The sequence below is a fragment of the Nylanderia fulva genome, unplaced genomic scaffold (genome assembly GCF_048542155.1).
Source record: "Nylanderia fulva isolate GAGA-0341 unplaced genomic scaffold, ASM4854215v1 Scaffold20, whole genome shotgun sequence".
Lineage (NCBI taxonomy): Eukaryota > Metazoa > Arthropoda > Insecta > Hymenoptera > Formicidae > Nylanderia > Nylanderia fulva.
In genome coordinates, this window is record NW_028190264.1 from 3,242,006 (window position 1) to 3,254,584 (window position 12,579).

The 12,579-nt window shown below is 34.6% G+C and overlaps 2 protein-coding genes across 2 annotated transcripts; one reads left to right on the forward strand and one right to left on the reverse strand.

Annotated features, from left to right (window-relative positions):
• Positions 1 to 1,601: 1,601 nt before the first annotated feature.
• Positions 1,602 to 2,725, reverse strand: CPR19 (cuticular protein 19). The gene is made up of 3 exons (XM_085482387.1): positions 2,711 to 2,725; positions 2,274 to 2,531; positions 1,602 to 2,076 (listed from the first exon to the last, which is right to left on the reverse strand). The coding sequence occupies exons 1-3, from the start codon at positions 2,723 to 2,725 to the stop codon at positions 1,636 to 1,638; spliced, it is 714 nt and encodes a 237-aa protein (XP_085338513.1). The 3' UTR covers positions 1,602 to 1,635.
• A 4,953-nt stretch (positions 2,726 to 7,678) lies between these two features.
• On the forward strand, positions 7,679 to 9,810 carry LOC114944218 (uncharacterized). The gene is given in 4 exon segments (XM_029320023.2): positions 7,679 to 7,727; positions 8,085 to 8,187; positions 8,441 to 8,685; positions 8,687 to 9,810. Coding segments are annotated over 4 exon segments (903 nt in total). The 5' UTR covers positions 7,679 to 7,715; the 3' UTR covers positions 9,230 to 9,810.
• The last annotated feature ends 2,769 nt before the right edge of the window (positions 9,811 to 12,579 follow it).

Consider the following 12,579-nt stretch of genomic DNA (forward strand, 5'->3'; position numbering starts at 1 on the left):
TGTCGGATTTTATATATTAATTATATAACCAGTTGTATTTAAATAGATATTAAATAGATATGAATCTTTACATGCTTAAAGATTTATCGTACTGAAAAAATTATTGAATTTGAATAAATATTTGTTTCGAATAACTAGTATTGAAATAAATATTTATTAAAATTTAATAAATTTTTTGTTCAATGTGGATATGCAGAAGACATCGAGAGATCGATAGTAATAGTGCAAGGCGATGAAACTACGCTATCAATTGAATTGGCGAGGTATTATAATGCGAGTTTTCTCGGGCGACAACACACATCGGGATGACGTTGAAATCTTACGGTATGTGCATTTCTTTCTGTGCCCACCTAAGGTTGCCGAGTTCCTGTTCGGGATATACAGGCGGTTCGCCTTGTCGAATCGCGCCGCGCCCGTATTACGGGCTAACAATAATAATGGCCGGCCAACCGGCTCGACTTCGTTGCATTTTTATTTCTTCGCCCTTGCCCGACCCTTCTCGATGGCGTGGCACACTCGCATTATCACTCGCAAGCCTGGATAATAAGATAATCACTCCTTTGTCTGCTTTTTCTTCCCGTGATCTCCCGTGTCTTTCGCAGAATAAGAACGATTTTACGGTAGATGATCGCGCGCATTCAATTTGCACACCAATTTCAAATTTAGTTTAATAAATAAGAAACTTTCGTATAAATTTTAGTAATTATTTTATATTTTATAAAAACACGCAGATGAGAAAAAATGATTAAGAAGCGATTTTTCAGTTCGTTAAAATATGTAAAATATAACATGACTTATTTAAGTTAAATCGAGATTACAATAGTACTCGTGTTAAATGCATTTAATTCATAGTAATTGCGAGTTAGATAAAAAATTCGCATGTTGCAATAAACATATTTCTCCCTAGTATGTTGCACAAATATATGTATATATATTGGGCGTATCCCCTTATTTCCCTCGGTATCGTGGGATTCTCAGTTGCAACATCAGGAGAATGCAAAGGTTACCGGATGAAAGTGAATCGACCCTATGAAACACGTGATTGTGCTCGCATTTGTACGAGAAATTATGCGAGACATAACCGGGCGTTGCATTAACGAGCGAGATAAAAGTCATTCAATTCTATGCAGTTTTGACGTTTAATCCTCCCATTAATGACTTTAAACTATGATTAATATAAAATTTATTCCATTCGCAGAGAGATTCTTAAGATGCTAATATATCTTTACACATATTTTAAAAATAATATTAATATATTTCCTAATAGATACAAAAAAAACAAAAATAAATTATTAAATCAATCGCGTACATTAAATTTAAGATTGATTAGAGATTTGAGATAAAAACAGAAACGCGAATGTCGAAGATTATAATTTTGAAATAAATGATATTTTTCACACGATTTTTTAAAATTATAAATTTTACTTTTCTTATTCTTTGAGAGAGATATATACGGTCAAGTTTTTATTTAAAATCTTGAATTCTCTTTTAATTAATGACAGATCTTAATCAGCTAAGATTCGAAATTATGTATGTATTTTTTATCAGATCGAAAACTAACTTACGACTTAATATTTCGTGTCGTAGATGCATCGCCGCGCACATTTCCCATTGTTATTACAATTTACACGCCACTTAACTTTTGCTGAACGTGTAAGAGAAACCGTCGGGGGTCCGGTTGAAGCTGAGCTTCCCAGGTGGATAGAAATTGCGAGGCGCCGGGGTTGTTATCGCGTTGTACTGATGCGGCGCTGGACGAATCTGGGGCTGATACTGCGGTCTCGGGGGCGCGTACGTGGGTACGTCTTGTAATTCCGAGGGATGATGATGGTAACTGGGTTGCGGCCGCTGCCGATACTGATACTGCGGCGGAGGCTGCGGCTGATAAACGACAGGCTCCGGCTCGTAATCCGCCGGTTCATACTGCTCGTAGCGTCGTAGGTACTGAGGATGCTGAGGAGCTGCTGGCGCGTAACTCGGGGGTTGATAATCTGGCGGATTATACTGCGACAACGGTACGTATTCCGGTTGCGGTGCTACCTGCGGAGGTGCGGTGGGAATATGGTCCCCGGTCGCCTGCGAGAATTTGTTTGATAAATTCTTTCTCACAGATAAATTAATCATGAATTAATATATTGTGTAGTATTAATAAAAAATTAATTATATATAAATAAAATTAATTATAGAGAAATAAAATTAATTATAAAATGAAATAAATTTTTATATCTCTATATAAGAATTAATAATTTGAAGAAACGTGCATTTTTGCGTACCTGGAAGCCATTCTTTCCCGCCGTATAAGTCACGGTGCGCCGTTGTCCGGTTGGATCGACGTACGAATATGATCCACGTCGATTACCTTCGACATCGCTTTCCTCTTTAAATTCAACGCCGTCTTCTTGAGAGTAGGCCGCACCAAATGTGCCATCGCCTGCGAGATATCGAGCATCGCTCAATATCGCCGCTTGCTGCGACGATTGATAACGAGGCTCTTGACAAGAAACACAAATGATGGCAGTCAACAAAAAAATCTGCAAAAATCAATTATAAATTAGAAACATTGTAATCATCTTTTACCATTTATTATATATATTTCTAATATATTTTATATATAAATATATCATTTTATATTTGTCTTGAGATGAGAAGATTGTTAGATACATATTAAAGGAGGTAGGTATATATTTGCGAGAGAGAACAGAGAACTTACAAATGCAGCGCGCATGTTGAAGGAATAATGGATCGTTTGGCAGCGGGAAGTGCAACAATGTATCCAGAAATCAACGAGAGGGGCGTTTTATACGGCAACTTGGTTCAGGGCGACCCGGCGAAGAGACCTTGATGGCAATCCGTGTGGATCATACCGGTCTTCCACCACGCCCGATCAACGTTTTCTGTACAGGCTAGTCCTCGTACTTTCCCCTTGATAACTTGGACTGACATTTCTTCCATAGGCTCGCGAGAAGAATAAATAGCTTGCTCCCATATTTCATGCAGCGTGTCCTAAAATCTCCGATCTAATTTGCTTGTCGATAAAGTTTTCATTATTTGATTTTTTCTAATTTATAATAAATAAAATGCCCATTTCTATATATTTATATTTATTTATCTTATTTATTAAAAGAAAATCTTTGACGCGCAAAGCGTTTTTGAAATTAATATTTGGCATTTTTTTCTGAAAAAGGTATGTAATATTCATGAAAATATATTTTCTTATTTTCTATTTTCAGAATTACCTATATGTATAAAACTAAATAAGCTTATTCTTAAAAGAACTCAATAAAATCATTGTGAATATAGGTAAAGCACTCTTGTCTTGAAACATTAATTTGATCGATTGAAGAAAAAGCACATAAAAATTCAGAGAAGATATACATAATATGACATATTAATGTATAACAAAATGTTTGTTTAAAAAGGAGATTTTACTATCCATTAAAAAATTACAAAATTACAATATATATTATCTTCATAAATAGCAAAGAGAAAATAAAAGTAGAAAATTTGTGTACGTACAATTTATTTTACTAAAGACTCAAAATGCTAAGGATTCAGATATAAGGCTTTCTTGTACTCTACAGCAGATTATATATCGACGTTATTACAGAACGCTTACTGACTTACAATGGATTATCAGAGAAATAGCGTGTTGTAAGTTCGAGCATTCTTCGGAGTTGGCGTTCGGAATGCCGCAATTCTTGAAATTTTTATTATCTATACACATGCAATAATATAATAATTTTTATTATCTGCCAGAAATTCTTCGTGTATTCCAAAGCGCTCATTAAGGCAAAATTATTCCTCCTCATCGTAATAACCAGTTCTTCGATTGCGGTAATGAGTTTTACTTTCATTATGCTATCGCTAAATTGAAATCGACGAACGCAAATCTCACGGAAAATTAAGCCGAGTGTAATTTAATTTCCTCAAAGCATACGTATTAATTGTGACCTGTACTTTGCTCATTACTTCCGACTTCTTTAACTCGCAGCGAAAGCAGAGTTCTCATTGCTCTCGGCCTCGAAGTTATTAGGTATATTTTTCTCGTTTATGATTATTTCTACATATCTCGCAATTGGTGCAATGCGTTACGCAAATATAAGAAAAATATATATACGAACAAAACCTCTCGAACGATGAATTAACGATAAAGTATCCTGTATCACTTTCATTTGTAAATAAAACGGGTAGTTCTGTTGTGAAAATATTACTCGCGGAACGAAATATTTCTGCCGATTCTTACATTTTTGCAGGTTGCTCTTATGCGTAATTCTTTCTCTGCCGACCTGTGAAGCGTCTAATAAATCACTTTCTAAGCAAACTCTCAGACTGTATAGAAGCAAATTGCATTGAGGTGAATTAATCCATGCGTGTATGATATCTATCGAGCGTGATGATGAAGTACAACGTTGTCGAGATATCGCGTATCGCGAGGAATCGTGCGAATGGAAGGAAGTGCATTTCTTCGTCCGCGTGCGTGAAGTGAATTTCCGGCACACCGCGATATCAGACGTCGCGGACACAAAATCTTTTCCGTCGATCGGCCAGAAATAATCGACTTTCTCCGGTCGTTCCCTCCTTGTCAAATTTATCTTTTTTCTTCTCTCCTATATCGATCGCACCTTTCGAATCTTGTCGCGGTCGCGATTCCCTCGTCTATATTCACGCGGAGATCGACGAGCTCGTTCGGGTCCATGTATTTTGCCTCTTCAACGTTTAAAAATCCAAAGATTGTTGTCAATTTAACTCCAACGAGGAAATGGAAAAGCTTGTTAAGAACCGCCGTTTTATGAGATTTTCATAGATTTTTAATCGCGACGCGCGTTTCCCTGTCCGGTTTTTATATAATACTTCCTTCTAATCTTACATACATATCTAATATATAAGAAATTCTTCTTCTTTTTCTTTCCTTACCTTCAAATGATTTCTCGAATTCTTTGATAATCTGAAATTTTATTGCCGAGTGAAAAAGGATTCTATATTTAGAGTAGAATAAACACACACACATACAATTTTATTTTGTTATCAAAATGTATTAAAGAACTAATTAAATATATAACAATCTCACAATCTATTTTTTATATATATCTTATATAATAATCACGTAAAATGTAAAAATTGTAGATTATGCATGGAAGTTTAAAAAGCAACAGGATATGTTATTTGCGATTCATGAGTTTTAATTGACGTGATTTAATACGCATCAATGTGTAAAGAATAATGCTTCTTACTCACGAGTGGTTGCATTGCATTCGCATTAGAAGTTTGCGAACGTCACGCAGCTACGTAATTATCTCGTCGTTCCAGATATTTTTTTTGCAAAGCAATAAAACCGGCGCGATCCATTATCTCGCGAAATTTATCGATCAATACTAAATTTTTTTACCGTTTTTCACCCTTTAATTTTACTTAGATTAGTAGCTCGCTGTTACCGATGACGCACAGTAGGTAGGGCACAGCAGATCATTTGCACATCGTAAATTTAATTGTGCAACGCACATAACGCATATAATATTTGCGGAACATGTTAAAAGTATTTTTTTTTCAATTTTTTTCTATCATCGTTTAATTGGGAGAATCCGCATTCTTTCGAATTTAATTCACGTTCTCATAAATTTAATATATCCCCTTCAATTTATACTTAGTCAAATGTTCTTAACATTTTTATGTTAGATCAAAAGTGACAATCTTAAAATGAATAAAAATAGATATTTTTTCTAATATTATTTTTTTCTGTACAAAGAAATTATATTAGATACTCTAGAATTACGTTCACTTTACTGCAACAAAATTTCTGCATTAAATAATTTTTTTATACATACACGTATATAAAATTTCCCAGAATTGACCTTTCTCTTTTTCTTTTCTTATTTTTTTATAATTTATTTTTTTCTCATAATATAGAATCATATAAATTAAGTACCGCTTCACACAATTAAATTCAAAGAACAAATAATATCGTGCAGACTGCTCGTAACATACGGAACATAAGAAGTTCTTTTAACTCTTTTTCATTTCATACAATCCTACGTAATCCCATACTTTGTTATAATGTAATGAGAATTGTTACGGAAGTTTTCTTTTACGCCAAAGTGGTTTTTTCTTCTCGTTTCTGGCGCGTCGTTACTTTTCATTTGAGACAATTTAAGTGCATACCCTACGGCTTTGTTTTAGCGCTCTGAAATGCGGATTTAGCTAAAACATTTCGTCGATGTTTCTTGTTGCGCCACGAAGCCTCGTTAAAATCCTCGATATCGTATGGAGTAATTTTACTACAATTCCTCAAATGCAAGAAAAACTTGCTTCAGAGAACATGTGCGGTTTATGCTTTAGTACTCACTCCAAAAATGCGGTATACTTAAAATTTGGAAAAAAATTATCAAATTTTAAATGACGATAACTTTGTAAATAATAAAGATAGAAAAGTTTTTAACAAATGAAAATAAAGCTTGGAATCTCTACTTTAAGAATATATTTATTTCAATGTAGCAAAATAAATTTATGAAAAATGGCGGATGACGGAACGAAATTATGCAAAATTAAAAAATAATGCTCCGCGTTTTCTAAGCATATAGCATGAATCAAATGTCGCAACTCAATGGGATAAAAAGCATATAATAGTACAGAGTCTCCTCTTTAAAATGCTTTTTTATTCATTTCAATACGATGATTTTTCGCCGAGTTATTCACATTTAAAGTAAAAAGCTGTCTTTTTATTCAAATGCGAATATTTCGGCGAAAAATCATCGTATCGAGATGAATAAAAAAGCATTTTAAAGGGGAGACTCTGTACTATCATATGCTTGTTATCCCATTCAGTTGCGACATTTGACTCCTGCTCTGTAATTGAAAAACTCGGACCATTATTTTTCAATTTTGCATGTTTTTGTTTTATCATCCGCCATTTTTAATAAATTTATCTCGTTACATTAAAATAAATAGATTCTTAAAATAGAGATTCCAAGCTTTATTTTCATGTTTTAGAAACCTTTCTATCTTTATTATTTACGAAGTTATCGTCATTTAAAATTTGATAATTTTTTTCCAAATTTTAAGTATATTGCTTCTTTTTGGAGTGAGTGTATAATCAACCCTTTCGTCTGCTAATTTTAATTGTCTCATATTAGAAAAATTTTTTTAGTATTTTTTATCTTAAATTTGTGTTTATAATTTAGGATACATTTTATTAAATTTATGTAAAAAACCTATCTCTTTTGTTAAAATATTTTATCTTCATTATCTTTATAATTATTATACAATCTCATTTTCTTTTCAAGATACAAATGATATTATTAAGATATACATTTCTCAATAAATTTGAGAGATATTTTCGAGATACAGTAATTTCTGTGTAAATCTGTCAGATTGCAACTAAGAATGCAACAAGTGCAAAATTATCGCTTGTTGCCTAATCGCGAGAAGAATAAAATAAATTTCTTTTAATCGCTTCTGAGAGCAATTTTACAATTATTACGTCGGAAAGATGCATTTACTTGCAACGAGTGATAATATATCCTTGGGGAGGGTCTTTTACCGTAGTTCGCTCGTTAGCCGGAGCGGAATTACGCTAAAAGTAGGTAACCACCGGCCGTGTACCCTCGCCGCCAATTACGTTGGGGCGACCGCGACTATATAGAAGAGCCACGCCGACTCCGCCGGCTGATTTCTGCGAGTAAAGTCGACGCGATCATCCGCGCACATCTCTCTCCGCAGCCATGAAACTATCAGTGAGTGTCCAGGATATTTTGATTAATCGATCCGATTTTATACATTAATACAGTGACATAAATATTTCAGCGACGTGTAATCTGACAGATCTCATTTTGCTAAACTTTATCAATATGATTATTAAGAATTGATTGTCAGCTGATTGTTGGTGTCAATTGATCTATCATTAGTCTTAAATGATTTAAATTGAATTTTGGTGAAGTTGATATAATTTTATTAATTTTTTATTCATGAATAATTGTTTAAATCATATCTCACATTTATTCGAGTATTTTTGTTACTTTCAGTTACTTGAAATCAATTCTAGATGAAATTACCAGATTATATTAAGGTTGTTGATTACTAATTCGTTACAGATATTTCTTATTGCGGTAATTTCGACTGCGTGGGCGCAAACGCGAAACATAGAGAGACCCGGTCGCGCCCCGCAAGGGCAAGTCAAGTACGACGAAATTGATGGTGAGTACGAAAGAGGTTCTCTTTTTTTATCTTTCGCTAACGCTATAAAAAATACACTTCGGAGAACCTTGGCCCCGATGTCTCGCAATTAAGCGTTACCGCTATTATTGTTGCAATATGCACGCGAGGTCCGATTTTCACATCCCAGATCTCTAGAATAATTCCTTCGTGATGCGCTCGGCGTGAGGTCGATGTTGCGCAAGCACCGATAATCGACGACCGACATTAATCGCGATGGTCTCTCTTATTGCAGGCTCGCGACTCAACTGGAAATTCGTCAACCCGGAAACCCAATGGCGACCACAACTGGCGAACGCCCAGAGGCCCCAACGCGCCGAGGGTGGCTCGTCCCAGCGTCTTCGACAGATTCAGCAGCCAGCTCCTCAGCATCGTGCACCGGCGCCGCAACCTCAACCTCAACCTCAGCAGGTCCAACAGGTCCAGACCCCGCAATACTATAGTTACAAGCCGTATTCTGCGGTACCAGGTCACATCAGGACAGCTGATCGAGTCGAGCTATCAGCCACAGGCTCCCTACGTTGATCCCTCGTCCTTCCTCTACGGAGGTGGATATGCGTTGGAGCAGCCAGCTCCGGCTGCTTCCGACATTCCTCGAGGTGCTTATCTGCAACCATCGGCGAGATACCAGACGATCGATCCGAGATATAATGATCAGATAGAGCGTCAAGATAGCGTCGTCTACAGGGAGGATTACGAGCAGCAACAACAACAGCAGGAACAACAACAACTCGCGACGTCGCCCTTAGGAGCTCTGCCAGCTCCTCCGGCACCCACGTTATACCTCGATAAAAATATGCCTACGGAGCTCAAGCAGTTGTTACAGTATCAGGCGCAGATACCATATGACGTCACAGCGAATCGCATCCAGTACAGGCCGAAGAATATCTTCATCCCTAAGCCGTTGGGTGACGACGTCAAGGGACCTTATAACTATCGTAGTAAGATTTATTATTCGGATGAAGATAACGTTGACACGGGATATTCACAGGAAAAGCCGGTCGACGAGGGACAGCAACAGTAATTGTCTGGCCTTTAATGATTGTATAAATTGATATTTTGTCTCGCTTTTTGAAGAGGAATGGCTAGGTATAATTTCAAGACTCGCTCGAATCGAATTCCATTTTCATTGATAGAAATGGCTTTCAGCGTTCTAGCGTCATTAGGGCTTTATTAAGAGCATTTTGAGGCGCTTTAAATTATTGCGGCGTTTATGGACGCTTTAATGATACATTATCTTGCACCGTGTATTTTCCCAACGATGATTTTGTTGGAACTAGATGGAGTAATTAGAAGGAGTAGTTATTCGATTTAAAATTAATGTAAAACAATTCGTTTAAAAAAAATCAAACAAATATTTAATCAAAATTTTATTTGAAGAATAAAAATTTATTTGAAGTAATAATAACAACGGAACATTCATCGAAACGAAAATAAAATTAGCCCATGAGATTTCCTTCTGATCAATTTTTTCTATTCGATTTTCATTTCACTCAACTATAAGAATCAATCGATTTCTTGCATACAAAATAGAACATGCTTAACTACACGATAGCGTGAAGAATGTATAAGTTTTTTGTACGAAATAAATATCGTTTCCCGCTTCTCGCATCATGAAAGTCATTCACCTTGCTGTCGCGTAATCTTCACTTTTAATATTTCAGCTCGCGGAACTGGCGGAACTTCCGCTCGTAAAAAAGTGAGTTAATAAGCGTGCTAGCAAAAATTCGATAAAACTTAGATTGTCGTAAATTCACTCCTTTTTTTTCAGGAAGTTCGCGTTTTACGCGACGCGTGACTTGTTTAATTACATACGTGAGGAATAATTTCTACATTATTAGAACAAATAGAAAGTAAGACAATTTTTTAGCTTTCTATCGAATAAAGATATCTGATCTTCTCGTGATATTAGAAAGTGATATTGCCTCGTCCGGATATTTACGATGCGATGAGAAGATCGCACTCGAAGCACAGATTTTGCGAAAGAAAGTGAGTCGATATTAGCGTAATATGAGAAAATTATCAGACCGCATTACATTAAATCGAAGAAATTATTAGAAGATGTGAATATCCTGACAAGAGAAAAAAAATATTATACATACATGCGTAGATAGGTTGTAACATTTACCAACGGAATTTCTGATCGGAAATACATTAATATCTTATCAAGAATTGACACATAGTATTAGAAATCCAATCGAACGCACTTCATCATTGATGCGTGACGATACAAGATAAGAATATTTATGATGCGTGAATTAAAAAAAAAAGCGTATCATGTCTTTTTTAAATTTCACGTAGAAGATATTGCTTCCGAAAGGGGGATAGCATTTCTCCGGACAAGGCTGATGGTTTACTTTCGTAGCCTTCACGCTTCACGTATCGACGCATCGTCCAGGAGGTGCAATTGTGGACGTCATCTCGCTCGCATGGCACGATGCAACTTTCATCTTTTTGCTTCTCTTATGGCGTTTACACAAACAGACAATTTGCCAGGGTCACGTCCTTTGGATTCATTGTCCGAAGAAATCGAAGAAAATTGCAGCCATAAATTTACACAATGATTAATGACAAAGCGATATTATCAATTGATTAATTTCGTTTATTATAGCGAGATTTTAAATTTTTAGAAGTATAGAAGAAACATATAAAATACAGAAAAATATAAATGTCATAAATTTCTAAAATATGATAAATTTTAATTTATTAAATTATATTTCCCATTTTACTAGAAAATGCGCAATGATTTTATTTAATAATATAACTAGTCATACAATTGACATTTATCACAAGTGCAATGAATATTTTAATTTTTTCGAATATCCAACTATTTGATGTAAATCAGTTTCTAAAGAGTTATCCATTCTCTTCATGAATTATTCTACATCATATCATTGCTCCGTTTTATTTATCGGGTATCATTTCTTAGATAGATGAATCGTATCGTATTGTTTTCAGATGTCAATGCAAACCTTGGGATTATCTATAATTTCACGGGAGATCGAGTATTTGTCTGTATGTAATGTAATGCGACACGGTGTAACTTTCTACTGTAAACTGACGTAATGGCATTTCTGCTTATAAGTAAGAGCGACTTTGCAGTCGAGTAATTGAATAAAATAAAAGTGTGCTCTACGATATAATTACGCATGAAAGACAGGAATCTGTGGAACTAACAATAATGAAGCATCAGAGATCTATTATCAAATCTATTGCAAAAAATGAGAATTTATAATTTCTAGGATATGTCGAATCGAGAATGTAGTATAAAGAATGATGTTAATTTAAAGGTATATATTCTTATAGGAAAATCTCGGAGTAATGCAACACTTACATTAAAGAATAATTTCTCTTTAATGACACTTGTGTAGCCTTTACCTATAATTTATTGTGTAGTAAATAGAAAATTCAGAAATTTTCATTCTGTTTTCTCTTTTTCAAAACTTGGAGATCTGTATTATTTTTTTAATTATATATTCGATTCTAAAAACAATGGAATATAGCGCGCATTTATGTAACATGACAAGATAATGATTCAATTCAATGTCGGCAATCAATTACAGATGCGCGCATAGTCTTCGCACTGTAACCTTTGCAAGGAGACTGCCTGAGAAACTTTGTATTGAATCGCATTCCGCTGCGACTAGTTTGTCGTTTTCCACTATAGTGCACTCGAGACTTTTCACGATTATACATTACATAGAAGATGAATGCCTCATTAGTAAGCCGTTCCTCGTACGTTGCACGAAGAAAGTTTAAAGAGGCAAACAAAACTTGAGATTTTATTTGCAAATAAGCAAATATTATGTAGAATTAAACTTGCATTAAATTATTGTAAAAATAAAATAAAATTATTTAGGAAAAGCGTATTAATAATTTTTTAAAACTTATTTATTTATTAAAATTATTTTGTTTAAAAATCTTTGCTATTGTCATATGAAATATCGAGGCTTTCTTTATTTTCTATTTTATATTTAAAAAATCAAAATAGTATAGGTGAAATGAGTCTGCAATGAGCAAACTAATTTATTACAGGAATTTGTAGAATTAAATAATTTTTGAATTGCTATAGTAATTAACTCGAATTTATGAAAGAATTCATTATTAAAATTATACACCTTTCGCATAATAATAAATAAATAAGAAACTAAATACAAGACCAATAAATTTTAAAGCAGAGAAATTCACGCAAATAAAAGTTAGCAGATAGATCAAAATTTCAATTTATTCATGCTTCTGCAAATGAAATTTTACATCGGAATTAACGTAAGACTGTTACTTAGTGTCGGAAGTATTTTTTTTAACACACTAGCGTTTGAAAAGAGAATAGTAATTGTTGGATATCGGTCGGCTGGCTGGTCGATGATGGAGGTG

Excerpts from the sequence above, each read along its gene's own strand:
- CPR19 (XM_085482387.1), bottom strand. Across the intron at positions 2,077-2,273 it reads CGGGAAAGAATGGCTTCCAG|GCGACCGGGGACCATATTCC; the intron begins GTACGCAAAAAT and ends AAATTCTCGCAG.